The sequence below is a fragment of the Bubalus kerabau genome, chromosome 16, assembly GCF_029407905.1.
Source record: "Bubalus kerabau isolate K-KA32 ecotype Philippines breed swamp buffalo chromosome 16, PCC_UOA_SB_1v2, whole genome shotgun sequence".
Lineage (NCBI taxonomy): Eukaryota > Metazoa > Chordata > Mammalia > Artiodactyla > Bovidae > Bubalus > Bubalus kerabau.
Window position 1 is genome coordinate 58,016,476 of NC_073639.1, and position 14,482 is coordinate 58,030,957.

General features: G+C 51.3%; 1 protein-coding gene across 6 annotated transcripts in view; it reads left to right on the plus strand.

Moving 5' to 3' along the window:
• The window catches only part of CAMKK2 (calcium/calmodulin dependent protein kinase kinase 2), a 52,195-nt gene extending 37,917 nt beyond the window's left edge, over positions 1-14,278 (plus strand). For 2 of the 6 annotated variants that reach the window (XM_055550959.1, XM_055550960.1), the window contains exons 12-17: positions 1,522-1,595; positions 1,682-1,769; positions 2,860-2,988; positions 7,655-7,755; positions 8,266-8,308; positions 11,073-14,278. In XM_055550959.1, the coding sequence (XP_055406934.1) occupies positions 1,522-1,595; positions 1,682-1,769; positions 2,860-2,988; positions 7,655-7,755; positions 8,266-8,308; positions 11,073-11,237 (600 nt within the window). In that variant the 3' untranslated portion in view covers positions 11,238-14,278. Of the gene's footprint in view, positions 1-1,521; positions 1,596-1,681; positions 1,770-2,859; positions 2,989-7,172; positions 7,256-7,654; positions 7,756-8,265; positions 8,309-11,072 lie in introns of those variants that run through there. The other 4 variants (XM_055550962.1, XM_055550961.1, XM_055550963.1 and 1 more) reach the window with 4 other exon arrangements.
• The last annotated feature ends 204 nt before the right edge of the window (positions 14,279-14,482 follow it).

Below are 14,482 nucleotides of genomic sequence, written 5' to 3' on the forward strand. Positions count from 1 at the left end.
TTCAGGGTACAGTCTAGGCTTAAATACCAGTTTCATGCTTTCTAGGACATGGCACCTCTCTGAGCTTCTGTTTTTTCTCTTCTGTAAAATGAGAATAATATTTGCTATTTTTTAAATTATTTATTTACTCATTTTTGGCTGCCCTGGGTCTTCGTTGCTGTGTGCAGGTTTTCTCTAGTTGCGGTGAGTGGGAGCTGCGCTCTAGCTGTGTCGCGTGGGCTCAGTAGCTGCAGTGTGCCTTCTCTAGGGTGCAGGCTCAGTAGTTGGGACTTGCAGGTTTAGTTCCCCTGTGGCATGTGGGATCTTCTTGGACCAGGTATGGAACCCGGGTCTGCTGCATTAGCAGGCAGATTCTTAACCACTTGACCACCATGGAAGTCCAGTATTTACTATTTTTTATGGCTTCTGAGAGGATCAGCAGAAATAATTCAAGCATTCATTAATTCACCAGCTATTTATTGAGCCCCTACTTTGTGCCAGGGATGTTCTTGGGCACTGGGTGTCAGCAGTGAGCAAGACAGACAAAAATCCATGCCCTCTTGGAGCTGACATTCCCGTGCAGGAATTAAACAGTGAATAAATCCATATGGTTTTATGTTTTGGCCACACCATGTGGCATGTGGGATCTTAGTTCCCCAATCAGGGATTGAACCTGTGTCCCTAGCAGTGGGAACGCAGAATCCTAACCACTGACCACAGGGAAATTTCCCTAATACATATGGAATATAATGTCAGGAGGGGACATGTGATGGTGAGAAATCATATGGAGGTGGAGTGGGTGTCCATTTTAGACAGGAGCTCTGGAAGACCTCCCTGAGAGGCTGAGCTTTGATCAGACACCTAAATGATGGAATAAAACAAGCCATGCAGATACTGGTATGAAGAACATTCCAGGCAGAGGTAACAGCCAAATGAGACGTTGGTCCTGAGAAACCTCAATACAATGCCTGGCCCAGGCTGAGCCCTCACCAATCACAGCTACTGCTGCTTTGTCTTTTGTATTTTTCTTTGTATTATTAATGTTCACAGGGCAGGTGGGTGAAGTGAGTGTTTGCTTTCGGTCTTTGCTTTATGATCTTCCTTGATGGCTCAGATGGTAAAGAATCTGCCTGCAGTGGGAGAGCCCCAGGTGCAATTCCTAGGTTGGGAAGATTCTCTGAAGAAGGGAATGGCTACCCTCTCCAGTATTCTTGCCTGGAGAATTCCATGGACAGAGGAGACTGGCGGGCTGTGGTCCATGGGGTCACAAAGAGTCAGACACGACTGAGTGACTAACATTTTATGTAGGTAAATTAAAGCACAGGTACAGAGGAAAGCCAGTGTAGTTAGAAAGGCTCTAACCCTTCTGGAAAGATACTCCTGGTCCTTTTAGATCTCTGGGGTATAGGAACTGCCTCCTCCCTGGACTGGGCTGCTGGGCTGTTTCTTTCTCTGCTGTGACCCATGTGGAGTGCCGCCTGCCCTTGAAGGACAGCTGTGCCAGCCCTTGATGGCCGCTGTGTCCCTGACCTCTCTTCGCAGTGCCCGTTCATGGACGAGCGGATCATGTGTTTACACAGTAAGATCAAGAGCCAGGCTCTGGAATTTCCAGATCAGTGAGTATCCTTCACGTACCATAAGTCGCTACCTTCTCCGAGCCCTTGGTGACGTCTCCCACCCTTGATGTATCTCCTCCCCCAAGGCCTGACATAGCCGAGGACTTGAAGGACCTGATCACACGCATGTTGGACAAGAACCCTGAGTCGAGGATTGTGGTGCCAGAGATCAAGGTATCTGCTGTCCCTTGGGGCGTGTTCCAGGGGCTCAGCCTGTCTCCTCTGCTTGGGTTTTTTGGCTCAACCCTGCCTCGGTCAGGCCCCATATTCCGCTGTTGACAGTGCCACACTCTCTTCTGCACCACTGCCCTCCAATGCCCTGTGGCCTCTAGGGTGCTGGGAGCCAGTGGGGGAGGATTTGGGACTTGTGTTCACTGTGATTGTGGAAGTGGGATCTGCTACCAGCCAAGCAGCTAGCACTTGCTCCACTTGGCTTAAATTGATGGCCTCTACCTCCCTAGACCAGACCAGAGTCTCTGTATGCTCCATTGTGGCTGCCGAAATCTTGGGGTCTTTTCCTTGACGCTTCCTATCCCTTTGAGAAAATACAGTTAGTAGAGGAAGTTAGTGAGCAATTTGACTGTCTACCTCTGACCCTTGCCTGCTGAATTCCGCTATGTTGTAAGAACAGCATTAGATAAGATCCCTACTGATCCCTTGCAGCCACGTGCACACACATGGACCTTTCAGAAATCTAGAGATTTCCTTCGGGAGCTAGGCACCTCAGCTAACTAGCAGTTGAAGAGGGGGCTGCCCAAAATGTTACAGATAAAGGCTTGGATCCAAGAGGCAGGTAGTTGGGGGGCAGACCTCTGCTGAAGTCCCCTCCCAATTGTGTTCTTCTCAGTGTTCTCCCTGTGCCACCCTGAGCCTCAGTTTCCCTTTCTGTAAAATGGGAAGGATGCTGCCTGCTCTGAGCTGAGCCTTCCAGGCATCAGAGAGAATTGCAGAGGAGTGATAGGTGCTCCTTGGACAACCATGCAAGGCAGATGGCAAATTCCAGGCCCTTTTGCCAAGACACGGGGCGAGATGGAGAATCCGGTCCAGCTCACATTCTGGCCTCGTGGCTCCCTCCCTCCATCTATCTCATGTTTCCTCCCACCTGGCTCACCCCCACCTTCTGCCTGGCTTGCCTGCTCTCTTGCATCCCTGACCTCAGGCCACTGGCTCTCCCCTCCCGCGTCCCCTCCCTGGCTCTGCTCACAGGCAGGGTCTCTGGGAGCCAGTGGCAACGGCCCCTCACCCCTCCTGTCCTTCGTTGAAGCTGCACCCCTGGGTCACGAGGCATGGGGCGGAGCCGCTGCCATCGGAGGACGAGAACTGCACGCTGGTCGAGGTGACCGAAGAGGAGGTCGAGAATTCAGTCAAACACATTCCCAGCCTGGCAACCGTGGTAAGGCAGGATGAACCGCTGCTCAAGAGCAGGGCCAGAGAGCCACAGGCAGCCTGGCAGGGATGAACCAGGACACGGGCAGGCAACTGAGAAGCAGGTGTTGGGCCTGAGAGTCAGGGATTGGCCAGGTCTGCCCCTCACCCACAGCTCCCAGCCCCTGGGCCTTGGTCACACAGCAGGCCAGGTGGCCCCTGCATCTTCTAGCTTGAGTTCTCTCTGCAGCTGGGTCCCAGGTTACTTAAACAGAGTAGCCCCTCTCTAAGGATTGTTCTGCCCTTTGTGGAATTCCTGCTTTCAGAGCTTGTCCAGGGGAGAAGGAGGAGCTTTAGAAGGCTCAGGGCAGGTGCCTGGGGGGAGCTGGAGCCAAGGTGTCTTTAGAGGGGCTATCCCTGACTGGGTCTCCTGTCCCCAGAGCAGACGGCTTAGCTCTTCTCATCTCTGCAGTGTGGGCAACTGCCGGGGTGACTCTTCCCATCTCCTAGAGGGGGGTGTTTGCTCAGGGACTACTGGATCCCCTTTTATGGCCTTAAATTTGGGTCCTGATCCAGGAAGATGGAGCTAGAGAATCACCTTGGAGACTCAGAGAATCACCCACTTGCCAAGACTGTGCCCAGAGGGTGTCTGACTCCAGGAGGGAGACCCTCAGGGGGCCGGGGGTTGGGCAACAGTCCTAGGGGAGCAATCCAGTGGGCTGCCTCACCATGGCCACCTCGGGAGTCCTGGGTGTGTTCAGTTAGCACCAGCCCCAGCAGGCAGGGCCCTGGGCTCTGCGGGGGGACCAGATACTGCATCCAGCCTCGAGTGACCTTAGGAGCCCCAGTGCTGGCTCCTTCGCTCCCAGCTTTGCACCTCGCCCTCTGCTTCCCCACACACTCTCTCTCCCTCTAGAACCTGAGCCCTGGGGGATCTATTCACATCCTCCTTCTCCTCCTCCTCCTCCTCCCCGACCAGGGGCCTCTGCATGATCTTCACTGTTGAAAACTCACCCACACCCACCCACTCCTTCTCCTCCGCCCACCACACCCATGTCCTGAGCCTGTGGTGGGGAAGGCAGCTGACGTCGGGCTCCCAGCACCCGCTGTGGGTTATTCTGTTCCTGGTTGTGAATATTCTTGGGAGAAGGTGTCTGATCCTAGAGGTCTGAAATAGGCGTTGATTATTCAGGAAACAGTTCTTGAACAGAGTGGTGTCTCAGGCCTGTGGTGGGAGCGGGGAATACAGAGGTGAATAAAACCAAGATGGTGCCTGCAGATGCTGGGCAAAGAACCAACAAGTAAACGTGCAAGTAACAGAGGGGCTGCGAGGGGAACCTCCTGGGGGGATGCAGCCCAGGTGATGGGTTGGGGAAAGCCTCCTGGAAGGCGTATGCTAAGAGGATGGCGGGGTGTTCAGGCCAAGAGGGTAAAGGGTGGGGTGTTCCTGAAAAGGGAGCAGCAAATGCAGCGACCCTCTGTTGGGAGGTGGCAAGGCCCACGAGGAACCTTAAGAAAAGCAGGGCAGCTGAAACAGGGCTAAGGAGGTGGATGGAGGGTGGCATGAGGCTGGACAGGAGGTGGGGCCAGAGCACACAGGTCCTGAGGCCACAGCAGAAATTTAAATCTTGGTCCCAGAAGTGTGGGAAGCATCTGCAGGATTTGATTCAGGGGAGTGGCATGATCAGTGTTGGCCTGAGGAAGGTCCCACGTGGAGACTGACTTTTGGGGGACAAGGAGGCCGTGGGGGCTTCAGCTGTGTGTGCCAGGCATGAGGTTACAGAGATGAGCACGGGACAGTGCCAGCCCTCATAGGGCTTCTGGCCTCTTGAGGAAGATGAATCTGGAAAGATTCACCCTCTGGTGCCATCACACACTGAGTGTCCACACAGTGACAGGCCAGCGGGGAGAGGGGCGGGACTGGGAGGCTTCGCAGGGTAGGAGCCCCTTCCGCTGGGTCCTGAGGGCTGGCCAGGCTCACTGGGGGAGCGAAACAGGTCCAAATGTTCCAGGAACCACAGAGCTTGGGCCTTGGCAAGTGAGGCACCATGCGTGCTTGTCAAGGGGCATGGCCTTCGTTCTCTTATCTCAGCATTTTTCTTTTCTTTCTTTAAATTGAGGTCAAATTCGTGTAATATAAAATTAACCATTTTGAAGTGAACAATACAGTGGCATTTAATACATTTACAGTATTTGCAGCCATCACGTCTCTAGTTCTGGAACATTTTCATCATCCCCAAGAGAAACCCCATACCTGTTGACAGTCACTCACTCTTCCCTCCCCAACCACCCCCAACCCCTGGCATCTACTGTTGCTATAGACTTGCCTATTCTGGACATTTCATATAAATGGAATCATACAGTAAGTGGCCTTTTGTGTCTGGTTTCTTTCACTCAACATAATGTTTTCAAGATTCATCCACATTGTACCCAGTCATTCCTTTTTAGGGCCAAATAGTGTTCCATTATAGGAGTAGAGCATATTTTATCTATTCATCAGTTGATGGACATTTGGTGGTTTCCACCTTTTAGTAAATCAGTGGTTTTTAAAAACACTTCCCCCTACTCTTTTAGCATGAAAATTTTTTTTTTTTTTTTTTTAAAGTCCAGAGGCTTAGTATATGAAACAGCTTGAAGAGACATCATACTTTACTTGGAAGGGAGGCCAGAGCCTTACAGGTGTTGAGGCCACTTCTTTGAAAATTCTTTCATGAACGACAGCAGCCAAAAGCATCATGAACCTTCCATGGCTCCGTGGCCTGTAACAGGTTAAGTTCCAAACTCATAGGGGTGAGAGATACCAAGTCAGGGGGTGAGGGAATCAGATACGGGTTTCAGAAAGGATAGGGCGAGAGACTTCCCTGATGGTCCAGTGGTTAAGAATCTGCCTTGCAGTGCAGGGGACATGGGTTCAATCCTTGGTCAGGGAACTAAGATCCCACATGCTTCTGCAGCTAAGCCCTTGCGTTCCAACTACTGAGCCCACATGCTCTGGAGCCCGAGCGCCCAAAGTAGAGAGTCTATGCACTGCAACAAACAATCCCACGTGATGCAGTGAAGACCCCCCTCGAGCCACAACTAAAGATCCGATGCAGCCAAATTAACTTTTTTTTTAAAAAAGAAAGGATGCGCTGAGGGGCAGACTGGGAGGCAGAGGAGGGAAGCTGAGCAGTGGCTGAGGGACGTGATAGAGGGATAGTGACCCTTTCCCCAAAGATCGCCTCCTCTGGCATGTGTTTCCCAACCAAGCTGCGGACCCTGTCTGTCTCCCAGTGGGCGGGGTGGGGGACACCAAAGAGTTCCATCTCACGGCCGTGGACAGGCTGGCTCCCAGCGCCTCTCAGGCGTAGAAGGGCTTTCAGGACCTCAGACCTCTCTTGCCCTCACATCACACCAACTTGTGGATGGGCCACCCTCCATATCCTGGGATGCCTCCTCAGCTCCTTAGACTGGGACCAAAGCTTCTCATCCTCAACAAAAATGCACCCCCACCCCCACCCCGAGGAACTGGTGCCCTTTTGTATTGCTCCTGGGACTGTAGAATGGTGCAGCCGCTGTAGAAGACAATCGGGCAGCTCCGTAAAGTGTTACACAGAGTTACCAGATGATCTGAGAATTCCACTCCTAGGTGTACATCCAAGAGAAATGAAAACATTTTGTGTGGAAAGTATGTCCACACAAACTCTTGTACACAGATGTACATAGTAGCGTTAGTCATAATAGCCCCAAAGCGGAAATGGTCCAAATATCCAGCAATGGATGAACAAATAAGCAAAATGTGTATCCACACAAAGGATTATTACCAGGCCATACAAAGGAATAAAGCAATGCAGCATGGTGGACCTTGCAAACATCATGCTTGCTGAGTAAAAGAAGCCAGACCCCAGAGGCTACATACTGAATGATTGCATTTATCCGAAATGAGAAAAGACAAACCCATAGAGACAGAAAGTGGATTGGTGGTTGCCAGGGACTGGGGAGGAGGAATGTGGGTGGCTGCTAATGGGTACTGGGTTTCTCTTGGCGGTGATGTAAATGTTCTGAAATTAGATAGTGGTGATGTGAATATACTAAAAACCATTGAACTGTACACTTTAAAGTGGTGAATTTTAAGCCGTGTGAATTACATTTAAATTAAAAGTGCAGTGATCCCCCTCCCTCTCAGATTATACCTGGGAAGCAGTAATTGGTTGCCTTTTGGGGTGGTTGTAGACGGCTTTCACCGCCAGGAAAAGCCTCGCCTTGAAGAGGAGACAGGTCGACGGGCCAGGAGGGCCTGTCCAGCGATGGCTCAGGTGAGACAGATGGTACCACGGACACTGGACAAACAGTGCAGGCCAGCTCTCCTGCAGTTGGGTAGGCTGAGACTAGACTGTGACGGGCTCTGGATGTCAGACTGAGGAGTTTAGACCATATCTTGTTGACAACCAGGGAGCCGTGGAAGATTCTGGCTGTGGGCCAGTAAGACTTGGTGATGGCTTTGGCTCCTGTATCCTGGGTGGATGTTTCTCAAAGGCTCGCCATCAGCAATCAGTCCTGGGAACTGGCAGGGGGCAGGGTGTTTGTGTGCAGGTGGGTGGGAATGAGGGGAGGGGAAGGGAAAAAGATGGGAGACTTGTGCTATGGCACGAGGGAGGCTGTTGCCTGGAGTCCCCCCACCCCCAGGTGGCTGAGCCTCCTCCTCTCCTTTCCAGATCCTGGTGAAGACCATGATACGAAAACGCTCCTTCGGGAACCCGTTTGAGGGCAGCCGGCGGGAGGAGCGTTCCTTGTCAGCACCTGGAAACCTGCTCAGGTGAGTATCCCTGGGGTGGGGAGCTGGAGGCCGCCCTGCCCCACCATCTCTGGGCCCATTCTCTCAGCAGCAGTGTCCAGACTCAGATCAGCCCTGCCAGGCTCTCTGGGGAAGTCAGAGCAAAGCTGCTGGCTTTGGTATTTGCCCCACCCTGGACCCAGCCTGCCTCCTTGACTGACAGAGAACTTTTACCTTTCTCCGGGGGTACATGCATTTTAACAGGGGTGGGAGAATGGTTGATTATCAGGCTGTTAGACCCCAGAGAATGCATGCTTGATGGTGGGATTGTGGCCCCATGAAGAGTGAGCAAGGACAATCTCACTCATGGGACCACCACCCCCCAAAACGTCTCACAGTGAGGGGGAGTATCCTGCTCCTGACCACCCTGGCAACAGCTCCGTGAAGCTGGTGTTCAGGGTCTGAGTGTCTTTGGGGGTTGGGGGACAGGCATGCCGTGGGTGCCAAGTGTCCCTTCTCACTTCCCTTTTCCCTCCCCTCTGGCGATTCCAGCAAAAAACCAACCAGGGAGTGTGAGCCCTTGTCTGAGCCCAAGGTAACGCCTGCCTGCCTGTGCCTTCGCCTCTGCCGGGGCCTGGGGGCGGGGGCAGCTGCAGAGCACGGGGCATCTGCACCCAGGCGGACCTTCCATCCAGCCCGGGGCCTCCAGACCCAGGAGGAAAACGGGGCATCCAGGGGCTTGGACCTGGTGACGGGTCGTGCATGTGGGCTGGGGCTGCGGGTGCATGGCGCTCCACCCGGAATGCCTGTGAACTCACTCGGGTCTTAGACCTAGTCTGGCACCCACCTAGGCTCGGTGCACGTCAACGGCCTTGAAGCTATGTCATGGGCCGAGGCCGCCCCTGATCTGGTCTGGTGGTCAGAGCCTAGAGCAGGCATGCTGTGCTCGGGGGCTCCCCCCCTGGGCTCTCCAGCATCCACCCCTTCTTCTCTGATGGGTTAAGACCTAGAAAATAAGTCCCCGTCCAGCCTGTTGCAAATGAGTGTGAAAGCTCCCCTGGTTCGGAGGAGGATCCGGTCCGCCATCCTCTTCCAAACACACGCCCAGCCTAGCTGTCCTAGCGCCTCCCAGGACAAAGGAGCATTTCTGTCCCCGCAAGCCTGAGATGACAGGATGATCACTCCCCACCCCGTGCCTGTGACAGGATAGCAGTCCTGGGACTCTCCCCACTGAGCCCATCTCACCACCTCATTCTCAGTTGGGAGCTCCAGGCAATCCTTTCTAAGTCTCAAAAGCTGCTGTGTTGAGCTATAAGTCACATACCATATACTTCACCCATTTAAAGTATGTAACTCAATAGAGTTTAATATATTTGCCGCTGTGTAACCATCACTACAGTCACTTTTAGAATATTTTCATTAGCTCAAGTAGAAACTCTGTACCCTCGTCTCTCACCACCCAACTCCCCCATCCGCCAGCCAGCATGAGGCTACTTGCAGTTTCTATAGATTGACATATTCTGGACATTTCATATCAATGGAATCATACAGTCTGCGGCCTTTGTGTCTGGCTTCTTTCACTCAGCCTAATGTTTCTGAGGTTCATCTGTGGTACAGCATGTGTCAGAACTTCATTCCTTTTTATGGCTCGATCATATTCCGTTGTATGGATATACCCACACTCTGTCTCTCCATTCATTCGGTGATGAATACATTTTCCACTTTGGGGACTGTCACGCATGAATAATGCTGCCCTGAACGATGCCTGTGCAAGCAGCATTTGTTTGTTAGGAGTTTGCTTATGAGATGAAATTTCTTGGCCACCATAGGAGCCAGGTGCTCATACAGTAACGTAGGAAGACCATCTGTGGATCATTTATGCTCTTCCAGAGCAGGGAAAACGGCAGTTAGCCCTCAGAACCGATCATGGACAGCCTGGGAAGGCTGCCTCCGTCCCTGCCACGGTGTTCTCAGGCGTCTCTACAGCCGCGAGATGAGGTGGCCCCACTTACGGTGTGAGCCTTACAAGGTCACAGGTTGAAGCCTGATGGGCTGGCCTGTATTTGTCCCTTCTCTTCTCAACCTGTTTTACGGTTTGCTTCCTTTTTTGTGCAAGTCTGTTTATTTCATCTTCTGTTTTTAATGAGATCAAAGTTACAGGACACCAAAGACTGAGATTGGCCCAAAAGACCTTACTGCCTCTCTCTTCCCTCATCTCCATCCCAGAAGCACCTGGGGATTATCTGCCCTTGCTCTTAGCCCACGGGTGGATGCTTTTGCTTGTCCCAGTAGTCCAGCACTCTGGAGCTCTTAGGGCTTAGGCAGTCTTTGGAGGGCTTAGGCAGTCTTTGGAGGCCTTGGGCCCATGGCCCGTCAGTAGTGAGACCAGCTGGTATGAGCAGACAGCTGTTGGGCCTCACTGGATATCCAATTACATCTCTCCTCCCCAGAGACTTGACCCTCTCTTCTTTGGCAGAAACATAATAGCCAATGTGTGTGATTTTTAAACAAAGAGGAGTTTCTTCCTAGGAATGTACGGACATCATGCCCTTGCCTGATGCACAGGGCAGTGCCCCTTCTGGCCAAAGACACTCAGTAGATACCAGTCCTGTGTGGCAAGCCCAGTGGCTGTCCTTAGGACAGGCATTCTTTGCTTAATGTTGGTAAAGTGTTTGGGCCTCTCCTTAGGGACTTCCCCTCACATTTCCCATCACGCAGCCCACATCCGTCACCCCAGGCAGCTCTAGCTGGGGGCACTTCAGGGTATGGCCTCTTGGGAACATGGGGACATTTCCCACCAACCTAGTCTCTTCTGCTCTGGTCACACATTGCCAAGATGAGGGCCCTTCTCTCTGTCAGAGGCATCCCTTGGGCCTGTGTGCTCAGCACATTTCTGTTGACAACCATGTCCTAAAGGTTGGCTTTGTGTCAGGCCGAGTCGGGTGGTCCTGCTTGTGTCCCCCACGAAACACACCTGGAGACTGAAGACAGTACAGTTCCTGCCCCGCAAGAGCTTAGAGCCTAAAGCGGGGTAAGCGAAGATGCCTAAATTCTGTGAACAGGGCCCAGTGTGGAGCCCATATGACCTGTATTCTGTGCTATGGTTTCAGGTGTCAGCCCATAGGTTCGCATCTATGTTTATAGTTTATATTCCTGGCACATGATGCTGGTTTTCCATTTACCAAAGGGATGCAAGGTCTCCTCTGAAACTTTCACATAAGCAAGAAAAAAGGGGGAGAGACTCTAAAAACGGAAGTAAATAATGGTCCAGGCAGTGCAGGACTGCCAGAGACAATGGTTCAGGGCCCTGTCCGCGTCGCCCCAGGACTTAATGTGGGTTTTTTTTGTTCGGTGAGCAGGAAGCAAGGCAGCGAAGACAGCCTCCAGGGCCCCGAACCGGCCCCCGTAGGGGAGGAGGAAGTGCTCTCATGAAAGGCGGCCCTGGCGTGGAGAGTTGGGGGGTCCCAGGCCCCAGCTCCCTAGAGCACACTCAGCCTGCGCGGCCGGACGAGGTGATGGAGTAGCGCCGGACCGCGACTGCGCATGCACGTCTCACCTCTGCTGGCGGCGCCCTGTGTTTCCATAGCAGCATGTCCTACGGGAAACCGAGCACGTGTGTAGAGCCTTGACAGTCATCTCTGGTTGTTTTGTTTTTAGTTTGTTTGATTTCTTTCTTGTTTTAAAGGGGACAAAAAAAAAAAAAGACGACTCCATGACATCGACTTTGGCCGCTGGCTGGCTGAATGGGCAGGTGTGAGGAGTTGCAGACCCAAAGCCTCGTGCATTGGGGGACAATTGCTTTTTAAGACGTTTTTATGCCAAAAATCCTTCCTTGTGAACTCAGAATGGTGTCAAGAGATACCAACTGAATGTGTGTGAGGTTTGAACATCGGGAAGAACTGGCGGGAAACTCTGGTGGTGTGGTCCGAGGCCACACTTGGCTGCATTTGAAAGGGAGAGGAAGAGCAGGTGTGACTTCGTGCAAAACCCCAAATCGTGGCACGTTCTAGAATGTGGATTCATGGAGTCAGGACAGGGCTAGCCCTCAGTAGCTGCAGCCTGATTCGACGCAACTTATTCCTAAGAAGGACTATAAATCTTTTTAATGAGTAGAGCTGTAATCAGGAAAATGGAAAGGGCTTGATACATAAGAGCTTGGGTGGGGGGGCGGGGGTACGGATTTTGCATTCCCAGAAGGGCATTTGGTGGTTATGGTGGGACATCTCCTCTCAAGGACTGTTCGAACGAGTGTGTTTATGACAGCCGCTCAGAGCTGAAACTTTTCTTAAATAGTTGAAGGGGCTCTAGTCAATCTCTTGTTAAATTACAGAAACTTCAGGGTGAAATTAAATCCTACACTTCCATGTACATTACATGGCTTAAGAGTAAACAACAACAACAAATACTTTCAATTTTCTAACTAGTCTGAACTCTTGAGCAGTTCAGAAATCATTTCGAGCTTCCAGGAGCTATTCCATGGCTTCAGGTGTATGATCAGAGTTAGCGCCAATGACATCTATCCTGTATATTAGCAGCTCAGCTTGCTTATAACCTGTGTATTCTAGAGGCTGCTAAGATTCTGTTTTCTTTTTCAGCAGTAGCTGATTGTTGTAGTCAGTGAAACAAACAGTTATCCAGTTTGTGGAGGGCTAGTTAGGAAGTACTTTCATTCAGCTGAGGCATAAATGATCATCCTTATTGGCAAAGCTCTGTTAGGATCTAAACAATAACTATAGGATACCCTTTTAGAGAAGATTCTTGAAACCTAGAGCAGTCCTTGGGTCCAAGACAACCAGAGCTTGGCACAGGAAGTCCCCTTTTGTAGCCAGCAGTCCAGAAAGAAAAAAGTTTACGTTTTTGACTTCCAACTAACATTGGGAAGTTTGGTTGCAGTTCAAGTGTGACTTCTTCCAGAGTCCTGTGTGGGTAACTGTGAAGTTCAAGAGGGAGGAAAATTGGAAGGACTTGGCCTGGGGGATTCCCAGTGCTTTGTGGAATCTGCCTTGAGGAAAATAGTGTCGGTAATCAGGATCAGAAGCATGAGCTCTCCTGTAGCTTCTGGCTGATCCCTGTTGAAAGGGGCACTTTCTGCAGAGACAGAGCAGCAGGTCTTGTGTCTGCTGCCAAGTACGTTCACAGAGCTTCCACAGATCTTCGTAAGCTCTTGACTGTCATTTAGCCAGACTCTTCTACTTTATAAGCAGTACAGAGTTAGAGAAGGCTGGTTTCCTAAAGCCAAGGACACCCATCTGATGGAGGGTCCTCTGGCCTGCTTTCTTTATTTCTGTAATCCAGTACTTCTTCCTCCTGTGCTTGTTTAAATCTACAGGCTCCACCCCTCCTGGGAACAAATGGGTCTGGTTAGTTTGCAATAAGCACCTTGCAGTGGTTCAAGTCAGCCGGCTCTTCATCTTAGTCCATGTGGACGCTGACCTGGCAGTGGGGGTGCTCGCCTGGAGGGGCGGGGGCTGGCAGCATGCAGAGCCTCTGCAGAACTCCTCCTGTGTTTACACAACTGCATCGGCGATGCCATTTCTCCCACCATGAAACTCTCCGTCGAAGATTTCACATGTGGAAAGCCAGCGATCAGACGGCACTGAACTGTTCAGGCAGGTGGGTTGGGGGAGGCCCATGTTCATTACTATTTTTTTTTTTTTTTTAACACTAAGACACACCAAAGAAAGCTGTGGAAAAGAACCACCCCACTGAGCAAAGGATAAGCAGAGAGGGCTGTAACAAAAAGCATTAGAGCTACTTGGAGCGCAGACTCTTGGGGTTTGTCTACACTCCTTAGAGCACAAACATTGATTTTTCCCCCCAAACCCAACTCTGTCAGGAAAGGGCAGAAGCTGATATGAGCAACTTTTCTAGGTAAGCAAAAAAGGATGCCTATCCTTCTCTTCCATTACTGGCTCATCTGTGGGACCAATTTTTAAGCAAGCAGTGGCCTGCACCTGTGGCCTTGAAGAAGCACATGTTCTCTATCCATCTTTCTTCCACCCTGTTTCACTTCCCCGTCTGTTCCACAGCCTGGCCAGTGGCTCCCACAAAGCCTTATCTAGCCCCTTGCTGGCACCTGGGGCCGGAGAGGCCATCTACCCGCTGGTCTGGCCTTTCTCATAAGCTAGGGCTCTCGTCCTCCAAGCCTTTCAGGACGAGGCGAAGAACTGTGCAATTTAGACACATAGGCTCCACCTGTCGCTCTCACCCATCTTCCAAAGGGGAGCTTCTTGTCACCAGGGGGAAGAACCAAGACCTCCACTCGCTTCCAAGGTGCTAGGGAAGGTTTCAAGGTCGTTGATTTCAATCTTCTCTCCAGCTTTACAGGCTGAGTTTCATGGGACTACTGACTTTTCTATTCTGTGGTTGATTTCATGCCCGATGCTTCTGTTTTATTCCTGATCCTTTCTACTATGCATTTTCCTTTTATCAGGTGTACAAAGTTAAATACTGTGTATTTATCACTGAAAAGTACATGAACTTAAGAAAAAATAAGCCTTCAGTGTTTTTCCACAAATGTTTAAGCTTCTCTGTAAACTTGAAATAAACAGCAAAATGGTGCAAAGTCTGGGCCTCTTGGGGATTTTTTTTTTTTGGTTGTTTTAAGTCAGTGGTCTTGAGGTCGCCTGTCCTCATGTCTGTTTGCCTTCTTTAGGCTGGCAGCAAAGTTGAATGCCCGAGTCAGGGCTGATGTACTCAGCAAGTCCCTAATTTAAGCATGTCCTAGTACCTCGCTGGGTCATCTTGGTGGTGCAGTGGTAAAGAATCC